This window comes from Cebus imitator, unplaced genomic scaffold (assembly GCF_001604975.1).
Source record: "Cebus imitator isolate Cc_AM_T3 unplaced genomic scaffold, Cebus_imitator-1.0 Scaffold231, whole genome shotgun sequence".
In the NCBI taxonomy this organism is placed as follows: Eukaryota; Metazoa; Chordata; class Mammalia; order Primates; family Cebidae; genus Cebus; species Cebus imitator.
In genome coordinates this window covers 1,756,410-1,771,130 of record NW_016107546.1, presented here as the reverse complement: position 1 = coordinate 1,771,130, position 14,721 = coordinate 1,756,410, and the positions used below count along the sequence as shown (strand labels likewise).

At 45.6% G+C, this 14,721-nt stretch overlaps 1 protein-coding gene across 1 annotated transcript in view; it reads left to right on the top strand.

Moving 5' to 3' along the window:
* Positions 1–2,158: 2,158 nt before the first annotated feature.
* The window catches only part of SLC22A16 (solute carrier family 22 member 16), a 49,809-nt gene continuing 37,246 nt past the window's right edge, over positions 2,159–14,721 (top strand). The window contains exon 1 of the mRNA XM_017497435.2: positions 2,159–2,274. Coding sequence (XP_017352924.1) covers positions 2,222–2,274 — 53 coding nt within the window. The 5' untranslated portion in view covers positions 2,159–2,221. The remainder of the gene's footprint in view (positions 2,275–14,721) is intronic.

The window sequence follows — 14,721 nt, the reverse complement described above, 5'->3', positions numbered from 1 at the left end:
TTATTTGGCTCATGGCTCTGCAGGCTGTACATGAAGCATAGTGCCAGCATCTGGTTCTGATGAGGGCCTTAGGAAGCTTCCAGTCATGGCAGAAGAAGCGGTGCCTGTGAGTCACATGGTGAGAGAAAGCAAGAGAAAAGGGGAAGGAAGTTCAAGGCTCCTTCAAACAACCAGATCTTGTGTGAACTCATAACTGAGAACTCATTACTGGGGAGGATGGCACCAAGCCATTCATGAAGGGTCCATGCTCCAAACACCTCCCATCAGGCCCCACTCCCAACACTGGGGACTACATTTCAACACGAGAGTTGGCGGAGACAAACATCCAAACTATCTCAGAAGGTTTTTAACTGCATATTTAATTTCTTTAACAGATAAAGGCCTATTCTGGCTATTTCTTCTTGAGTGTTCTTAGATTGTATTTTTCAAGGAATTTGTCCATTTTATCCATGTCGTGTCATTTCTATCTGGTGTAATTAGAATAGTGTTCATATCAAAGTTCAGTTTCTCCATATCTTTTCCAGGTAACTCTGCCTTTGGTGCTTTGAAGCAATATGGCATCTTGACTGGCTCCCATGGGCCCCACCTTCCCTCCTAGGCTCAGCCCATGACAACACCACTCCTCACTACCCTCTCATCTTCCCCCTACTGGTATCCCTCCAGCATTCCTCACCTGAAGAACTTAGGCTTTCTTATGTCTCTCTAGTTAGCAGGAAACTACCTAGTTAAAAAACCCACTCCAAGTTGCTTATTACTTAAGGGATTAATCCTTCCAGGAGTATTTACGTTTCAGAAGAGAATGTCTAGAGAGGATTGTGCATAACAAAAATAAGTCAATCTTTAATGGTGTTATTACAGGTTCTGTGACAAGTAGGGGAGGGAAGCGCTTTGGGAAATGGACTTTCCTCTCTTTCAAATATTGTTCAAGTACGAATTTGCTCTTGTCACTCTTCTGCTTTAAGACTGTATACAGGGAGTTCCCTTTGTCCTTTGGTCAAAGTAAAATGTTTGATACAGACTTGCAAGATCCTGGTGCCTTTCGGAGCCATCAGACCCACTCTTGACGCTCTGCTCTGGTGGACCTCTATCCTGGCCCTCAAACTGTTGGACTTCTCTGAGAAAGCGATATGTGTGCTCAGATTTTCGGGATGAGGTGGAGAAATTCAAAGAGAGGGCATTTGCTCTGGAACTGAGGCTACCAAAGTGACCAAGAGAATGCATCCCTGTTCTCTGGGAGCTCAAGGTCTAGTGGTCTTATAGCGTGGAGTAGCACACTGGCAGTGCAGCCAGTGACCGGCAGGCTGACTAGAGAAGGCAACTCTCGCTGTGGATGTAGCCGGAAACCGGCTTTCTGCTTCAGGGTGCGGACCCGCCGCTGACCTTTCTTCCCTAAATTTCATGCACCTGCTACTTTCCAGAAGGAAGATCACCCTCTGCTTGGGTTGGCTATGTGCTAAACCTCTGTCCACTCCAAAGGCTGGGAACGACGTGGTCTGCTGATTAAAAATCAGATTCCTGTACTCTAGGCAGGCTGCTTCAACGGGAATGGAGTCTAGAAACATATAGGTCTCGCTATACGTTGCCCAGGCTAGTCTCAAACTCCTGGGCTCCAAGCAATCCTCCCGCCTCAGCCTCCCAAAGCGCTGAATTACAAGCCTGAGCCACCGCGCTGGCCTAAATGTACCTTTTAAACCAAGTACTGCAGTGGATTCTGAGGCGTGAAAGTTTGAGAGCCACGGTTGTGAGGGACGTCACGCCGAAGGCCGGACGTTCTTGCGGCCCCCAGACCGAGCCTGGCCCTTGCATTCCCACCCTGGGCTCTTTCTTGGTGACAACTTTTCCGAGGCGTCAGGGCTTCCCTCGAGCGTGGCGACCCCGCGGGACGCGGTGTCAAGAGCCAGGCTGGGTGGCAGGGCGGGCGGGGGAGCGGCGGGGCTTGGGGCGTGGGCACCCTGGGACCGCGGACTCCGGGGATCACAGCGCCCGGGGAGGAGGCGGGAAGAAGCCGAAGATATTTGGGGAGACGAAGGGACCGAGCGACGGAGGGAGGAACAGAGTCCAGCCTCGCGCTCGTTCCGAGCACTGGGGACTCGCGGGGAGCGCAGCAGGCCGGGCGGGGAGGTTCGGGGCGGTCCACGCGCCCTCTGCGCAGGGCGGGCGGGGCGCGCTGCCCGCAGGCCCCGGCACTCCGATAACTCCGCGCCCAGTGCACCGCCGCAGCATGGGGTCCCGCCACTTCGAGCTGATTTTTGACCACTTGGGGCACTACGGCAGGTAGAGGGCGGGGTGGGGAGGGGGCGCCACGCGGGAGGGGTCTGTTTCTTTCAGTTGCGGCGGGGTTCTAGTGCGCCGCTCGCGATCCGAAAACATCTCCACTACCTCCTTCCCCCGCGCAGTCCGGACTCTGGCGTCCAGACGCCGGTCCGGAGCTGGGCTTGTCCCCTAGGACGAGCAGCGGGAACTGGCAGGTGATCAGAGGCGCTGGGCTCGCTCGGGGCGCGCCTGTTGCCGGGCAGGTGGGACCTGGCGAGTGCTCTCCGTGGCAGCCGATGCTGGAGGCCCCCCCGGAGGGACCGGATCGCACGCGTAGGGGGTGCCTGTGACTGGCCGCCGGTTTCTCGAATCCGCCGCCACTTCCCTAGACTGCTTGCTGCCCCGTTCCGCCCCGCGCCCCTGGGCTCTCTGTCTGTGCCTGGCAGGTGTTCCCCAGGGACAACCGTTAGTCAGAGTTGGTTGCCGTTCATTGAAACTTAATATGTGCCAGGTACACTATACCGGGCGCTTACACACAGTTCTTCATTAAGGTTCACAGGGACCCTGCCAAGGAGGTGTCCAAATCCTTATTTTCGTGATTGGGAAACTGAAGCTGGTGGGGTCAAGGGCCAATAGCCAACGCATGGTGGAACCACATTTAACCTCCGTACACCCTCTTTTCATTTGTCAAATGGATTTTAAAATTTTTAAATCATTCATTCATTCATTCATTCACGTACCGAGCTCCTCTGTGTGACTCAGAGTGTTTTGAGAGGGGAGGCAGGCGGGTGAGGGGCCATGCAGCGTGGTGGCCGGAGACTTGGATCTGCATCTGAATCCTGGCCTGCTGCGTACCCCTGATGCGATTCTGGGGATACTTTGTGTGTCAGTTTCCTATGCAGAAAATGGGAATCAGGCTTAGTGAAGAGATGATATGGTGCTGTTCTTCACGGTGGAAGGTTGCGGCCATTTTGGTTTTGATTCCCAATGTCTGCAAAAAGGAACAGTTAGGACAGAGGAAAGAGGCAGGAAGCCCCAGCTCTCGCCTGCTTCCTTCTGCTGCTTGCATCATTGAGCGCTGCCTTGTACCTGGCTCGATCATAAGCCGTTGGTACATGTTACTTCCTTTAATGTTCACTACAGCCTTATAAGGTTGGTGTATCACCCTTGTTTCACAGTTGAGAAAACCAAGGTTTCTGCCTAAGCACAATTCTAATACTAGCAGGGCAGAATTGGATGTCATTGGATGCCCATCACCTCCACAGCCCTCAACTATGATGTGCTCCTGAGCACGGTTAGGTAGCGGCCCCTTGGCTGGGCCAGGCCCTTTATGCATGAGCTCATTTTATTCTTCTGGAGGCAGAATAGCACAGTGGTTAAAAGTTCTAAGGTTGGATGTCTGAGTTTCCCTTCTGGCGCTACCACACATTAACTCTATGGTCTTGAGCATCTTATTTACCACTTTCTCATCTGTAAAACGGGGCTAGTAATAGCAGCACAAATGTTTTCAAAGAGGAATAGTGAAATGTTTCTATGAGGACTCAACGTGCAGTTTCTCATCCTCACAGAAACTCAGTGAGGTAGGAGGAGCTAACACCTTAGCTACCCTGTGTTTTTTAGGGATTAGCTGGGTTAATGATATCAGCTGGTGTTTGACTAAGGTGCCCTATCAAACAGATTCCTCAACTGGAAATTTGTACCTCTCCAGTAACTGCCCACAGCAGGATCTGTTACACAAGGTCATTCAGGGACCCAGGCAGGTGGGGCAGCTCTGTCATCCATGGCATGGGGCTCCCTGTCTGTGCTTGGGGCAGCCACTCTCCCATGGCAACAGCTCACCATGGTTAAGAGGGAGCAAATGGGTTTGGGGAGACAGCTCTTAGCTGGCCACCATAATGTATGCAAAAGTCTTACTATTCAGTTAAGTCAAGGCTATCATTGTTACCTGAGTTCCCATATTAGTGGCAGGGTTGATTGTGAAAGCAGCTTACAGGAGGAAAAAGGGTAACAAACCAATGCTTACATAGCAGAAGGTGAAGACAGCATGACTGTAATACAGTACCCCCTTTTTCTCAGGTATTTGCTCTAATTGATCGCTATTCTTTATAAACAGAAAGGGAAGTTATCGTGATGATTATTTAGTCCTTTCTTTAAGGAAACCTAGTGAAAGTGTTAGGTAGAGCAGTGGTCCCAGCCTTTTTGGCACCAGGAACCCTTTCGTGGAAGACACTTTTTTCCACAGACCTGTGGTGGGGTCGGCGGAATGGTTTCAGGAGGAACCTGTTTCACCTCAGATCATCAGGAATTAGTTAGATTCTCACGAGGAGCATGCAACCTAGATCCCTCACATATGCAGTTCACAGTGGGGTTCATACTCCTGTGAGAATCTAATGCACCACCGATCTGACAGGGGGCGGAGCTTAGGAAGTAACGCCGGGTGGCCGCCGCTCACCTCCTGCTGCGCGGCCCAGCTTCTAACAGGCTAAGGACTGGTACTGATCTATGGCCTGAGGCTTGGGGACCCCTAACATAGAGAACCCTGTTTTCCTCTCATTTCTCATTGGTCATTTCTAGAGTAAGGAAGCACTACTGTAGTCACCTTGAAGAGGGGAAAACAGGATACCTGAGAAGAATTAAAATACCATGCCAAGATTGGTTCTGAAACCATATCACAGTTCCATAAACTTCACAGCTTAAGCCCCCTATGAAAGGAAATTGAGGAGACTGAGACTCAGGCATCTGTATTGGGAGAATCTGAACCTGGATCCCTAAGTTAGTTCTCCCAGGATAAAAGGAGAGACAGTTTAAAAGTTGAGAGTTGAAATGTGGAACCTGTGGGAGACCTTCACTGATGGATAGAGGTAGGTTTTGTTTTTCCATATATAGACCTTTTCTGGCTCTTCTTTTTTGACTTCAGCATATGACCATCCTAACAGCTACCACTTAGATACGGCTATGGTGTGCTTTCCAGGTGTTAACTCATTTCATTCCCACAAAGCCCATTGTTCAGATGAGGAAACTGAGGCACAGAAAGGATAAGGGTCTTGCTCATGGTCCCTGGTGGTAAGTAACAAGGCCAAGATCAAACCTTGGCAGTCTGGCTCCAGAGTCCATCCTCTTAACCACAATGGGCTCCATCAGTTATGCTTTTATGCAGAATGACGTAATCTGGGACTGAAAGCAGCTTTCTTCATCTGTCACCCAGATTGCATGGGTCCACTCCCTGGGGCTTCTGGCTGCCCTTGATTTTCCTCACCTCTGGGTTTTCTGCTGATTGTGTTTGTGTGATTCTTTTTACATTAGTCTGTTGTATCTATAAGCCGGTTGTCCTGGTGGACCCCTAGGTTGGGTACATGAACGACACTTCTGAGGGCCAAGAATCTTTGTAAAGGAGAGAGTGATGTGTTAGAATGCTAGATGCCACTTTGGGAGGCTGAGGCAGGTGGATCACAAGGTCAGGAGTTGGAGACCAGCCTGGCCAATATGATGAAACCCCATCTCTACTAACAATACAAAAATTAGTTGGGCATGGTGGCAGGTGCCTGTAGTCCCAGCTACTTGGGAGGTTGAGGCAGGAGAATTGCGTGAACCCAGGAGGTGGAGGTTGCAGTGAGCCAAGATCACACCACTGCATTCCAGCCTGGGTGGTAGAGTGAGACTCCATCTCAAAAAAAAAAGCTAGGCACCTAAAGAAATAGGGTTTGGTTTTTTCAAGAGCTTATTCTTGCAAAAAGGAAAGGGGAGTTAGAATTCAAGGAATGCTTAGGACTTTTCTAGCACATGGAAAGCGTATTTTTGTGAACTAGCATGGCTTGATTGGGGGCCACTTAGCGGTTTATTATTTCTGGGGTATAAAATATGAGAGTGAGAGAGGTAGGAGGTTACAGTCATCTCCACGAGTGTTTCTGTATGTCATGCTGCAGAGTTTGGGTATCAAGTAGGGCAAGGGGGCCAGTGAGGACCTTGTAAGAGCCCAGGTGAGAGAGAAAGCGGTCTGCACAGTGGGAGTGTGGGCAGGGAGGACAGGACAGTATTAGCAGATGGAGTTGATGGGACCTCTTGGCCCTATGGCATGAAGGAGAAGTGAAAGGGACCACATGCCCTTCCTAGCCCACCCCATGTCCCTTGCCCCCAGATTTCTAGTTTGTGTGGGTGATGGTACCCTCAACTCAGAAAGTTACCCTCCAAGTGGGGCAGGGCTAGATATAGAGTTCAGTTTGAGATTGGTTTACCTTGAGTTCCTTGTGGGAATTCCAGGTGGAGACATCCAGTGGGAAGGTGGGTAGATACTCTGTTGCTCAGAAAAAATGCCCCCTTGTCAATATGGATCAGGTGGCCACCCAGGGCTGCAGTCCAGCTGGCAGGTGCCTTGTGGACAGATTAGGCATGCCTTGGCACCAGCTGTTCCTTGGCAGGGGCGTTGCTGAATACTTTTCCCTCTCCCTGGGCCCTGTAGATAGAAAACTTTTAAACTGATATATTACATATACGCAGAGAAGTGTGCACCGTAATCTACAAGCCAATGAATCGTCATACAGTGAACACCCCGTGTTACCCCTGCCCAAGTCATCTCTTCCCTCTGTCCTTGTCCCCCAAGCTCACTATTGTCCTTACATCAACCATTCTAAATGTTACATAAGTGGGGTAAGAAGTACGTGCTCTTTGGCTTCTTTTGTTCCACACTGTGTTTGTGAGATCCACCCATATTGTGTGTCACTGTAGTTGGTCAGTTTTCATAGCTACATAGTATTTAATGGCATGAGTATTTTATGGTTTATTCATTTATTGTCAACAGACGTTTAGACTCTCTCCAGGTTGGGCATATTATAATTTGCCTTTCTTGCATATGTCATTTAGGGTACAGTTATGTGTCACTTAACGACAGAGCTACTTCCGAGAAATGCATTGTTAGGTGGTTTTGTTGCTGTATGAACATCACAGGCTGTACTTACACAAACCTAGATGGTACATCCTGCTACACACTTAGGCTCTGTGGCATAGCCCACTATTCCTAGACTAGAAACCTGCACAGCATGTTATTGTACTTAATACTGTAGGCAGTTGTAACACGATGGGAAGTATTTGTGTACCTAAACGTGGAAAGTGTACAGTAAAAATATGGTATTAATATTATCTTATGGCACCACTGTTGTATATGTGGCTCATCATTGACTGAAATGTTTTGTGGTATGTGGCTGTACTTGTGCTTGCATTTTGCTGGGTATATACCTAGGAGATGCTGTCATGGGGCGTGCATGTGGTCAGCTGCCAGATCGTTTTGCAAAGTGGTTGTAACAAATGACACCCTCACAAGCTGTTTATTGGCTTTCCAGTTGCTCCACGATTGTCCACTATTTTGAATGTCAAACCTTGTATCAGTATATCATTAAACCAGAAAACTAGATATCCTGGGGCAATGTTTTCATCCGTACCTGCATCTCCTAGGAAGCTTCTTAGGCTTGTAGAGGCCTTGACCCCACCTTACACCTCTTGCATCACCACTGCTAAGAATGGAGCAGAAAAGACAAATCCTAGCTTCAGAGGCCTGCCAGAGTGGGTGCTGTGTTGGGGTGTGTGTGTGTGTGTGTGTGTGTGTGTGTGTGTGTGTGTGTATACAAGAGAAAAAGAGACAAAGAGAGAAGGAGAGGGGAAGAGAGAATAGTTCTGGTGATGACTGTGGGGTCAGGTGGCTGAGGAAGAAAAAATCTGAGACCAGGAAGGTAGCAACAAACTGAAGAAGCTGGTAGGATCTGAAGACTGGAGGTCTGAATGGTGCTGGAAATGGGGTCAGTGGGAAGGATGAGGACGAGGACGAGGGAGGTAAGAGGGTGGGAGGTGATGGTCAGAATGTGAGCTGTTCAATGGTGGAGCAGCTCCAGGTGATGAGACTAGTCAGGGAACAAACCCAAATGCCTCAGGTAAACTTTAGCCAAGTTAAACATGTCTGCTGTTTGCAGGGGCTGTGTTGTCATTTGCTGAGTTGAAATTTCAGTGATGAGAGTCAAAGAATTATAAATATGTGCCTCATACATGCGTGATTTATGTTCTATTTCTCATCATATTCATATGGGATTGTTTTTATAGGATGCCTCTTAGGCCCTCAACAGGATTTAGTTTCAAGAGAACTTGATTCCCATGGCCCTTATTGCCGTGGTGTCTAGAAGGTAGACGCTGGTCCACAACAAGCCACACTGTAATCATCGGGATGGGCTGATTCTCAATCTGGTTTGGACCTTAGGAATGCTCCTTTAGTTAAACACTGCATGCTGACCTTTCTCTCTGGCATCTCCTAGGAGTATCTATACTTTTATTGTACTTTCACCATAATTTCCATGACCAGTCTCCTGCCAATGGACATTTCAGTTTTCGATGTTTTGCAGTTATAGACAGTGCTGAACATGAAACTGATTAACTCTGAGAGAGATGATATCTTTGTGATGTTGACTACTGGTTACTTTCAAAGAAATCAAGTTTAAGTATTATCAAGAGCAGACAGTAACACCCACTAGTGTAACGTCTTTTAGCAAAGCAGAGACACAGAGGTGCTTGATTTTACAAAAAATTAGTACATTTGAACTGTTTTCTTAAGCAAGATAAGGTTTCCATTTTATTACATCAGTGATTCACTAAACAAAGATTTTTTTGGTCTGTACAGTTCAGCAAGCTTACAAACTCTGAAGTTTGTTGAGATGATTAAATGAGATAATGAGTGTGAACATGCTTTAAAGCATGATCCAATGTAAGGTGTTCGTGTTATTTTATTTATTTATTTATTTTTTTGAGACAGGATCTCTCTCTGTCACCCAGGATAGAGTGCAATGGCACTATCTTGGCTCATTGCAACTTTTGCCTCCCGGGTTCCAGTGATTCTCTTGCCTCAGCCTCCTGAGTAGTTGGGATTACAGGTGCACACCACCAGGTACGTGCCCGGCTAATTTTTGTATTTATAGTAGAGAAGGGGTTTCACTATGTTGGCCAGGCTGGTCTCAAACTCCTGACATCAAGTGATCCGCCCACCTCAGCCTTGCCCAGCCTAAGATGTTAGTATTATAGAATATGCACATCGACCAGGACAAGGCTGAATGAGCTGTTACGTGCAGCACAGGCAGGTGTGAACAGAGTAGAGAGGAGAGGGGAGAATTGACTTCAGCTGTGTAAGATGAGGCCCATGTAGAACCTGTACAATAGAAGCAGACTGGATGGCGCTGCAGGGTAAGAGAGCCATTCTTATTGGCTGGAAGATGCTTCCTGAGAAAATGCCAGGGAAGGAAGAAACACCTCCTGAACTTACAAGCCTGCTGCCTAGGGGCGGATGACTCAGCCATGCCAGGTGCTCACTTCATGAGGCCACAGGCAGTATAGCGACCCCAAGGCTCTGTGGTGACGTGGCAGCCAGGGGAGGGGCTGGGGGCGAGGAAGTGTGACCTGCAGGGTGAGGGTCAGCACCACTCCTTCAATCCAAGATCCTGATTTGTATTTATTTATTTATTTTTTTGAGACACAGTCTCGCTTGCTCTCTCGCTCACCCAGGCTGGAGGGCAGTGGTGTGATCTCGGCCCACTACAACCTCTGCACCCCAGATTCAAGCAATTCTCCTGCCTCAGCCTCATGAGTAGCTGGGACTACAGGCACATGCCGCCATGCTTGGCTAGTTTTTGGTATTTCTAGTAGAGACGGAGTTTCACCATGTTGGTCAGGCTTGTCTTGAACTCCCGACCTCAGGTGATCCACCTGCCTTGACCTCCCAAAGTGCTGGGATTACAGGCATGAGCCACCATGCCCAGTCTGATTTCTGATCATTTTACTACTGGTAGGGACATATTAATATTTTCTGGAAAAAAAGAGCTAGTCCCATTAGCCCATCAAGTACTGGGGCTTCAAGTTCTTCTCTTGGCTGCTCATCTTAAAGAGACCCTGAGAATAGGAATTAATGTGCTCTCTCTCATTCTGGAGCTAGAAAAACACTACTTACTTCCTGTGTTTTGCTTGGTATTTTTCTTTCGTGGACTAGCTAGCTACCAGGGCCAGTGCCATAGAAGGAGTTTAGTTTTGAAACTGTGGCCAACATGACCAGCCTGTGGTGTCCTGATAGCCACAAGACTTGAAATTCACTCCATTTAACCTATTATTTATCTACATGAGGTTCTATGAGAAGTGAGGAACGGTGGCCATAAGCCAGCCCAGCAGTTATCTGTGAGGACTTGGAGGGGTCACTAGGTTGCCATAGCCTCCAAAGTGGGGTGTGTTCACCAGTGGAGGGTTGAGATGATCCCTTGGAGTGCCACCAAGAAAACACCCATTTTATATATGGATGTGTGTGTGCACAAGTCAATATGTACAAATAGAAGTTTATATTTCAATATACATAATATGTTAATTTAGCATTATATGAATATGTGATTATATGTTCACTTTATATGTCTGCATACACATCTGTGCACACACACACTTTTTAAAGTTTAACTGCTGGAGAACCAAGGCTAAAGTTTTGGATACACTGGCCTATTGAACATCTCTCTTTACCAGATACTGAGCATGAGTCAATTTCAGCGCTGTTCATTTTCAGCCCAAGGTATTCTCCAGCATTCTATAGCCACTGCGCTACACACTGTGCTGGGTGCTACAGGAGATACTAAAGTGACTGAAGTACAGTTTCTGCTCTGATGAGACTTTAACTCAACCTTTTACAGGACTTCTGTTGTTGGTTTGGTGGAGAAATAGAAAACAGTTGCCTGGTGTTCTTTTAAAAAATCAACATAAATAACAGAACGGTACTTCAGTTGCACATTGTGATCATAGAAGAGAAGGAAAAATTGGGGGTTAGAAAATGCATAAATGAGAGTGGGAAAGAGGGAGGCAAGTAAAAAGATGGGACTGAGAGAAGCTGGCAGTGAAGGATAAAGAGACTGAAAATCGGCATTTAGGTTGGAGGGAAAAAAGCGTGGAGAAAGAGGAGCAGGAGAGGAACAGGCTAGACCAGCAGTTCTCAAAACGTGAGAATTCTTATAGGCCTCTGAAGTCTGTAAGCGCAAAACTTTTTCCTAGCAATACTAAGATATTAGCTGTCTTTTTAAAACTCTCATTCTCTCATGAAAGTACAGTAGAGATTTCCAGAGGCTAGATGATGGTAACGCATCAGATTGAATGCACACACAGACAAGAGAAACCAACTGTCTTCTGTTAATGCAGATGTTAACTGGAACAGTGCCACTCTTCTTACTAATTTTGTTTCATTTTGTTTGGATAGCTGTAGCTATATGGCAATGTTAATATATAATGAGTTTATTATATTTAAATGGATTAGTAAGCATTTGAAAATTTCTCCATTTCCAGCCCCCTTTTTTTGCCTTAGGAATTGCATTTATTTTTATTTTTGTTATTTTATTTTGTTTTAGATTCAAGGGTATGTGTATGGGTTTGTTACATGAGTATACTGTGTAATGGTGAGGTCTGGGCTTCCAGTGAACCCCTCATCCAAATAGTGAACATTGTGTCCAATAGGTAATTTTTCAACCCTCATCCCTGTTCCCTCTCTTCCTTCTTTTGGAGTCCCCAGTATCTATCATTTCCATCTTTATATCTATGTGTACCTATGGTTTAGCTCCCGCTTATAAGTGAGAACATATGGTATTTAGTTTTCTGTTTCTGAGTTATTTCACTTAGGATTTTCCAGCTCCATCCATGTTACTGGAAAGGACACGATTCCATTCTTTTTTATGGCTGTGTAGTATTCCGTGGTGTGTATATATACCACATTTTCTTTATCCGGTTAACCATCAATGGACATTTAGTTGATTCCTTGGCTTTGCAACTGTGAATAGTGCTGTGAGAAAGAGACAAGTGCAGGTGTCTTTTTGACATAACGATTTCTTTTCCTTTGGGTAAATACCCAGTAGTAGGATTGCTGGATCAATTATTTTTAGTCCTTTGAGAAGTCTCAATAATGTTTTCCATAGGGGTTGTACTAATTTATATTCTCACTAACAGTGTATAAGCGTTCCCTTTTCTCCACAGCCTCGCCAATATCTGTTATTTTTGACTTTTTAATAATAGCTATTCTGAATGATATGAGATGGTATCTCATTGTGGCTTTGATTTGCATCTCTCTGATGATTAGTGATATTGAGCATTTTTTCCTATTTGTTGGCTGCTTGTATGTCTTCTTCTGGAAAATGTCTGTTTATGTCTTTTGCCCACTTTGTAATTTTTTTCTTTTTTTGTATTAATTTGTTTGAGTTCCTTATGGATTCTGGATGTTAGCTCTTTGTTGGGTGCATAGTTTGGTTTGCAAATATTTTTCCCATTCTGTAGGTTATATACCCTATCGATTGTTTTTTTTGCTGTGCAGAAGCTTTTTAGTTTAATTAAGTCCCATTTGTCTATCCTTGGTTTTATTGCATTTGCCTTTGAGGACTTGGTCATAAATTATTTGCCTAGGCTAATGTCCAAAAGAGTTTTTTCTAGGTTACCTTCTAGGACTTTCAGAGTTTCAGGTCTTATATTTAGGCCTTTAATTAATCCTGAGTTAATTTTTTATATGGTGAGAGATAGGAATCCGGTTTCATTCTTCAGCATGTACCTAGCCAGTTTTCCCAGCACATTTACTGAATAAGAAGTCCTTTTCCCATTGCTTATTTTTGTTGATTTTGTTGACAATCTGTTGGCTGTAGGTGTGTGGCTCTATTTCTGGATTCTCTATTTTGTTTCATTGGCCTGTGTGTCTATTTCTATACCAGTTCCATGCTGTTTTGGTTACTATAGCCTTGTAGTATAGTTTGAAGTCAGGTAATGTGATACCTCTGGCTTTGCTCTAGGATTTCTTTGGCTATTTGAGCTCTTTTTTGGTTCCATGTGAATTTTAGAAAAGTTTTTTCTAATTCTGTGAAAAATGATGCTAATTCAATAGGAATTACATTGAATTTGTAGATTGTCTTGGGAAGTATGGTCATTTAAGTGATATTGATTCTTTTAATCCATGAGCATGGGATGTTTTTTCATTTTTTGTACCATTTCTGATTTCTTTCATTAGTGTTTTGTAGTTCTCCGTGTAGAGGTATTTCACTTCTTTGGTTAAGTGTATTCCTAGGTATTTTGTGTGTTTGCATGGCTATAATAAATGGGATTGACTTTTTGATTTAGTTTGCAGCTTGAGTGTTAAATAGAAATGCAACTGATTTTTGTACATTATTTTCGTATGTTGAAACTTTACTGAAGTTGTTTTCAAGTCTAGGAGTCTTTTGAAGGAATCTTTAGGGTTTTTCTAAGTGTAAGATCATGTTATCAGGGAACAAAGATAATTTCACTTTTTCTTTTCCAGTTCGAATACCTTTTGTTTCTTTCTCTCCCCTAATTGCTATGTTTAGGACTTTTAGTACTATGCTATTTAGGAGTTGTGAGAGTGAAATCCTTGTCTTATTCTAGTTCTTAAGAGGAATGCTTTTTACTTTTCCCCATTCGTTATGATGTTGTGGGAGGGGCGTGGTGGGAGATGATTGAATCATGGAGGTAGGTAATTCCTGTGCTGTTCTTATGATAGTGAATGGGTCTCACCAGATCTCATCGTTTTAAAAATGGGAGTTTCTCTGCACAAGCTCTCGCTTTGCCTGCTGCCGTCCACATGAGGTGTGACTTTCTCCTCCTTGCCTTCCGCCATGATTGTGAAGCCCCCCCAGCCATGGGGAAGTCCAATAAACCTCTTTCTTTTGTAAATTGCCCAGTCTGAGTACGTCTTTATCAGCACCATGAAAACAGACAAATATAGAGCTGTTGCTTCCTATTTTTGAATTTGCCAACATTTGAATGAGGTTTTAAATTTTATATTCTTTTTCCCCTTGAGGATGTGACTGTAGTATATATTGTGTATGATTGTTTGGCTTTGTTTCTGAGTGCTTTCAGGGGACCACGGGTCTGTATGGGTTCCCTGCTTATGGATATCATTTGTGTGGTGGCTTTCCCAGATGCTGCTTGTTGTAGTGATGTATGGGGTGTATGAGTTGACACACTATCTTCTGTAGGGCTAGGAATATGGAGGTCTAAGGAAGCTTGTCTCATACACTAGCACTGTGCTTTTCTGACAGCAGGTTTTTTGTTTGATGATGCAGTTCAGTCTCTAGTCCAGTAAGTGATGCTTAAGGGTAAGAGGTACCTCACCGTCAGGTTGTTTGATGATGAGTGGAAGCCCCTGCCTTGATAGGGGTGCTGAGGTCTTAGGGGTGGGGGTCATTAGAGGGCTGTACCAGATCCTCATCCTGGGCAGGCAGGAACACAATCCACTACTCTCATGCTCCTTTCACAGTGCTTATGACCCTCAGTTCATATGAACACTGTCCGGTGGCTCCTGGCACTCCTGAGGTCTGTGAGAATGCTTCCATTGTGGCTACCACCAAAATGGCCTCGGGTCAGAGCCTCTTTCCCCAGGCCAGAGCAGTCAGCTCTGTGGCTTGTCTGTCCTCTGTTGCAGGGACATTG